Here is a 6,221-nt window from a genome sequence, read left to right as displayed (position 1 = left end):
TCCGAGGTCTCCCACGGGAGCGACAGCTAAATTTGTCGGAAGGGTTGTCACCGTCACCCCGCCGGAGGGGTGGGACCGGGGCGCTCTCAGCGCCGCGCAAGCCGGAGGGAAAAGCAGGGAGCTGCCCCAGGGCTCCTCTCCCGGGAGCTCCCGCGCCTCCCCGGGACTTTCAGAGAGCGCCTGTGCCTGTGCGTGTGCGCCGGCGGTGGGCAGGGAGGCCCTGGTTCCTCAGGGGTCCCGTACCAGCCTCGTCTCGGCTGCCATAGGGAGCGCTGCCCGGTTCTGCGAGGATGCGCCAGCAATCACCGTTACAGCCACGTTCTCCCGGTCCTGGTGCTGTGTTCCGTTGTGCTGCCCTACCAGGTGGAAAAGCTACGTTGGACTTTTATCTCGCCATCACATCCTTTCAAGAACACGCTGCCCTCAGGACAAGATACTTACTGGCCTATTGTACGAGATTTCCGTTTCTTTTTTCCCAGAGCACAGACAACTTCTCTCAGTTTCCCGGCCTAGTCAATTCTGAGTTTGCGCAGGATTAGAGTGGCTTCCAGAACATCACTGAGGAAGCCCTCCATAAACCTGTTCAGGTTAAGCACCTTTCTTAACACCATGTTCTTGTTCTTCAGCAGCAGAAAAAACCAAGACATTTTTACCTGTTACGTCAGTATTAGACACATACAAGTACAGTAAGATCAAGGTGCAGCTTCAAGATTCACTTCAGATGAAAAAATTTAATCCCATGAAAGAAGATCAAGCCCCTTCTTTGAAGAATTGAACCCTTAAATAGCAACCTCTTCCACTGAAGGGAGGTGGAACAAAATTTTGGACAAAGTTGCAAAAATACATCAAAGGTTTATTTTCCCTATGAATATCTCCAAGAGTGTCTTCTACCTGTTAATTTGTTACATTGATGGGATATCCCTTGCAATCTAGAAACTACAAATGATTGAAATAAAGCTAGGCTCGCCAGGTTCCCCATGCCAGATTTGAAGCCTTATAGTATTTTTCTTAATGCAAGCAGTAGAAGTTGCATGCAAACCCTGTGCTACCGAACTCACTTAACTGTATCCACCACGCTCCTTTTGCATAGACTCATTGAGAGTCCATCCTGCATTAGCGTGGAGGGAACTAAAATTGTGTGTATTGGTAAATGACCTGCAGGATTATGTCCTGTATCGTCCCCAAGAGGTAAAAACTTATTTACTGCTGGTTATTCTTTCCTGCAACAATGTCATTAATAATTCCTATCTGCCATGATAAAAGTAAGATATAAAAACATGCATTGTCTGCAAATACCAGGACTTAAATTTTAGTCATCGCATTAGCAGAGATAGCAGTGGTTGTAAATGTGTATTCTAAGTACAGAATGGCAGACTGAGATACAATATTGAACATAATATCTAATATATTCTACTAGTCAATTGAAATTTATTTTTTGCATGCTATATGTGTGTCATTTCGGCTGATTTACATACCTTATAATAGCTAATCTCTGGTTTGTATTACAGCAAAGTTCTAACGGCCCGGTGAAGAAGTCTATGCGAGAGAAGGCCGTGGAACGCAGGAACATTAATAAGGAGCACAACAGTAACTTTAAAGCAGGATACATTCCAATTGATGAAGACCGTCTCCATAAGACAGGGTTACGTGGCAGGAAAGGCAACTTGGCCATTTGTGTGATTGTTCTTCTTTTTATTTTGGCCGTCATCAATCTGATTGTGAGTATAGTACTTAGGCTGTAAGCAACATTAGGATGTATTTCATTTTGAGGGTTTATTAGAGAATTAAAATTTATTCCAGTGTGGCTAAGAAGGACTTAAATTGCCCTGAAGGAGATTTCTCTTTTTTTTTCTCCTTTCTTTTTTGTTCTTTTGTAGTCTGAGCAAGATTAGATGGAAGAATCTTATAAATTCAGTCATGATTATCTCATGGTCCCAGCAAGGAACCTACCATTTATGCAACACAGAATTAGGAACCTTGAAAATGTCTCTCCATTCCCAAAACCCAGTAACAGCAAATGTGTGCAGTGTTATTAGTGCAGTATGAATGCATTCAGAATAAACTGTTAATGCCAAGAACGTTTTACGTGTAACAACAGAGGTGCACGTGGGCATTCAGAATTAATCAGCCACTGCACTTTAAACCTTCGTTGTTGCAATTACCACCTTTTTATTGCTTGATCAATGAGAAGTAATGAATTCTTTTTCATAATTGGACACCCACCTGTGAAGGTGTTTTCTTGTAGTTCAAGGGTAAGTATGTCCTGAGCTGAGTTACTTTGTGCAGGAAATTTGTTTAGTTAATGATACCATAGTTACTCTTAAACAGGAAAAAGATGTAATTATGGATATGATTTAATTTCAAAAATCTATATATTTTATATATATACAAATTATTTTAGTTACCATTTCAGATGAGTCTAAAAATAATGTAAAATGCTTTCATAATTAAATGTGTTCTGATGTTTCCAGTAGGAATTAAGCAGACTGAAGTAAATTCTCACTTAAAGCTCCCTTAAACACTAGCAGTAATATATACTTCAAATAAAACATCTAGTTAATACAGTACGTGTTGTGGGAAGATCCGAATGATCAAAGTAATCTTTGAAAATGTGTGTTTCTCTTTCAGATTACACTGGTTATCTGGGCAGTGATTCGAATCGGTCCCAATGGCTGTGACAGTATGGAGTTCCATGAGAGTGGCTTGTTGCGGTTTAAGCAAGTTTCTGACATGGGCGTTATACATCCATTATATAAAAGCACTGTAGGAGGCAGACGGAATGAAGATTTGGTGATCACTGGAAATAATCAGCCTGTAAGTTACGTTATGGAAGTTTGAGAGCAACAGTATGGAATTACACTCACATTATTAATAAATGTTATATCTGAAACATCACTAACTTTATTATTTTTGTTTCTCAAGATTGTATTTCAGCAAGGAACAACCAAGCTTAGCGTGGAAAAAGACAAAACTTCTATTACCAGTGATATTGGCATGGAATTTGTCGACCCACGGACACAAAATACCTTGTTCAGCACAGACTATGAAACTCATGAGTTTCATCTGCCAACTGGAGTTAAAATCTTGAATGTACAAAAGGCCTCTACAGAAAGGGTATGTCTCTTTTAACTACCTCTTACTTCTTGTAAAAGCTCATTACAGAATTGCCTTAGTTATAGAATAAGAAAAAAAGTTCACTGATCTTTCAAGCATATTTAGAAATTCGACTAAATGTAGCTAAAAATGCAGCTCTGAAAATGTAAATCACCCCTAAAGTTAGAACGGGAATTAAAACTGACATCATTAAATGAGTATAATACTGGGAATACCATGCCAGATAGACCTGGGTGTCTTTTTATTAAGCATTTATCCATTTGTGCATGGATAACTGTTTCAGAAATACCATTTCTATGAAAAGCTTTTCTGTTTCTACTAAGATCTCACAAAAATAATTACCATATCTTAATGTATCATTTTCCTTCTACTGGAGGTAAATACCAATACAATCAGAATTTCAGAAGTCTGAGTAAAAGCGCAGAGAGCAATCACACAGCATTATAGGAGTTGTGTCAGTTCATGGCTTCTAAGTGAAACAAGTTCTTAGGTTGGTTTCTGCATTAAATAGGCTTTATTTATCAGAAACCTAACAAACATAAATGTCAGTGTTGATCTTAATGTCAGACTAAGATTTCTTTCTTGTATATCATCACACGTTGTAAAGGCTTTACAAACAGAATACAGTGCATAGTTCTTTTGTGTAACATTAGCAGAGTAGTATCAGTGGTTTTATAGAGGGTTGAGTGTGCCTTAGGAAGCACTGATCGGTCCTGTTAAGGATGAAAAGAATTTAGTTTGCTCTTATTTGTGTTTCCTCTGCGAGGCTATCAATTAAATAGTATGTTTCAAAAAAAAAACAAACCACAAACCTATAAATACATAGGCGAAACACATTAAATGAAAACAGAGAAGTTTACATAATCAGTCCTAGTGGGAAGCCTGTATTTGCTATGAGTGTTAACTGTGTATCCCATAAAATTGTCATATGAATTGATATTTTTATCGCGAAAATAAACTATTTTAAATACCTTCCAAAATTAAGTAATCCTTGTTTTTAAATGTGAATGTGGAAAATAACAAATGGGCAGAAGCGTCATAGGTATAATGGAAGAAGGGCAAAAAGTACATTGAAGTTTTTTATTAAATTGTATAGCAATATTTTTAAGGTAATTAAAGTTACTCAGACAAACCCAAGTGACACATTTTCATTCAACTGTAATACACTTTTTTAATGTTCTTAGATTACCAGCAATGCGACCAGTGATCTAAACATAAAGGTCGATGGCCGTGCTATTGTCCGTGGAAATGAAGGTGTTTTCATCACAGGCAAGACCATTGAGTTTCGAATGGGGGGTAACATGGAACTTAAAGCAGTAAGTATTTCAAATCAGCATGTTTTCAACAGCTTAGTTTCACATTCAGGCTGATAATAAACTGATGTAGCTTTATATGGTTTCAACTCTTCTCCCTGGTAACGGACGATAGGATGAGGGGAAATGGTCTGAAGTTGCGCCAGGGCAGGGTTAGGCTAGACATTAGGAAGAATTTCTTCACCGAAAGGGTTGTCAGGCTCTGGAATGGGCTGCCCAGGGAGGTGGTCGAGTCCCCATCCCTGGAGGTATTTAAAAGAAGGGCAGATGAGGTGCTTAGGGATGTGGTTTAGTGGTGGGATGGCTGTGCTAGATTAACGGTTGGACTTGATGATCTTAAAGGTCTTTTCCAACCTAGACGGTTCTATGATTCTATGAAATTTTATATAAAGTAGTCATGCATAAAAGTTTGGTGGCAGTCAGTGTATTTAGTAGGATTTTAAAAGGTCATTTATTACTTTGCTGTTAATTGGTGGTTCAATAGTTTTCAGATAACAATTATTTACTGCCATTAAGATGCTAAAACCCCACAATGCAATCAAAGCTAAGCTATTTGTCTCTGCACTGAAACAAATATCAAAAGGAACTCATCTTCTCTTCTGGAGGCTTTACTGGGGTCAGCAACCTTTGACAGAGGAGCAGAGTGTACAGTTGGGAGCACTACCTTCTGTGCTGCCACAGTAAGATTCGCCAGCATTCATTTAAGATTTTTGGAGATTGTTAAGATTACAGGATGCATGACGGAAGAGGTTAAAGGAGGATAAAAAAATAGATGCACACACTTTTATTTCATGTGTGAATGAATTTCATGTATGAATTCAAACACTGACTCCCATTTCACATCCATATTTTTAGATGTACTGCATTTGCTACTAGGTCTGTAAGGGGAAAAGCCACACTACGGCTGTCTCTCTCAATATTGATATCGATGTACTGCTGGAATAGCAAAGTATATTGCTGACTGTAATTGAGAAATTCGTGGGCATTATTCACAAATTTAATTAAAAAGTGAAACCGTGTCACAGAATCACAGAGTGGTAAGGGTTGGAAGGGACCTCTGGAGATCATCTAGTCCAACACTCCTGCTAAAGCAGGTTCACCTAGAGCAGGTTGCCCTATCTACTTTTTTTATTCTGATGATTTCTACAGCTATCCTAAAGATGTCATTTACTTGCTAACCCAGCTTGTCCTGTTTGAAAACAACCTGCCTTGTTTAAATTGGAAGTTGTACTGTTTTTTTTCTCCCTCTTAATAGGAAAACAGCATTATCCTGAATGGAACTGTGATGGTCAGCCCATCGCGACTGCCAAGTTCTTCATACGGGGAACAGTTTAATAATGGCAACTGGCTGCGTTTCAAGCTCTGCATGTGTGCAGATGGGACACTGTTCAAGGTTCAGGTGACAGGTTATAACACAGGTTGTCAGACTTCGGTCAATCCCTGTGGAGCCACGCACTAAAACACAAACCACTGCCAGGAGAGTTCTCTTCTGTGTTTACATATATTTGTATGAAGTAACTGCATGCCTTCAAGGATTTCTGTTTTTACAGCAGTTTATACTAACATTTATTACATAATATTTTTAAGCAAAGGCTGTTACGTTCAGCAGTATTATGTCATCATCCTGTTAGCCATAATAGTGGCACTGATTTAGTAAGCTTTCAGTCTACATGCACACTGAAGTACCTTCCTGAATTGGGATCAGTAGAATATATTTAAAGAACGTGATCTCAGCAACAATCTTGGCTGCCTTCGGTTGCCTTTAGAGGAGGTTTTTGTCCTACATCACAAAAC

General features: G+C 39.0%; 1 protein-coding gene across 2 annotated transcripts; it reads left to right on the top strand.

Moving 5' to 3' along the window:
- The first annotated feature begins 6 nt into the window (after positions 1-6).
- SGCB (sarcoglycan beta) lies at positions 7-6,215 on the top strand. Of its 2 annotated transcripts, none has more exons than XM_035897694.1 (6): positions 7-587; positions 1,509-1,718; positions 2,629-2,814; positions 2,923-3,114; positions 4,299-4,430; positions 5,683-6,215. In XM_035897694.1, the coding sequence occupies exons 2-6, from the start codon at positions 1,539-1,541 to the stop codon at positions 5,884-5,886; spliced, it is 894 nt and encodes a 297-aa protein (XP_035753587.1). In that variant the 5' UTR covers positions 7-587; positions 1,509-1,538; the 3' UTR covers positions 5,887-6,215. The 2 variants fall into 2 exon arrangements, with proteins under 2 accessions (XP_035753587.1, XP_035753586.1); XM_035897693.1 differs by lacking the exon at positions 7-587 and adding an exon at positions 864-1,188.
- The last annotated feature ends 6 nt before the right edge of the window (positions 6,216-6,221 follow it).

The sequence above is a fragment of the Egretta garzetta genome, unplaced genomic scaffold (genome assembly GCF_000687185.1).
Source record: "Egretta garzetta isolate BGI_Z169 unplaced genomic scaffold, ASM68718v1 scaffold557, whole genome shotgun sequence".
NCBI classification, from domain to species: Eukaryota; Metazoa; Chordata; class Aves; order Pelecaniformes; family Ardeidae; genus Egretta; species Egretta garzetta.
Note: the sequence above shows the minus strand (reverse complement) of the source record. Positions and strands in the feature narration are given on the sequence as shown.

What these genes read in the sequence shown, in the direction of transcription:
- SGCB (XM_035897694.1), top strand. Translation starts at nt 1,539, where the DNA reads ATGCGAGAGAAGGCCGTGGAACGCAGGAACATTAATAAGGAGCACAAC. An exon ending in TGGCCGTCATCAATCTGATT is followed by an intron (nt 1,719 to 2,628) that starts GTGAGTATAGTA and finishes TTTCTCTTTCAG; the next exon opens with ATTACACTGGTTATCTGGGC. An exon ending in TCACTGGAAATAATCAGCCT is followed by an intron (nt 2,815 to 2,922) that starts GTAAGTTACGTT and finishes TTGTTTCTCAAG; the next exon opens with ATTGTATTTCAGCAAGGAAC.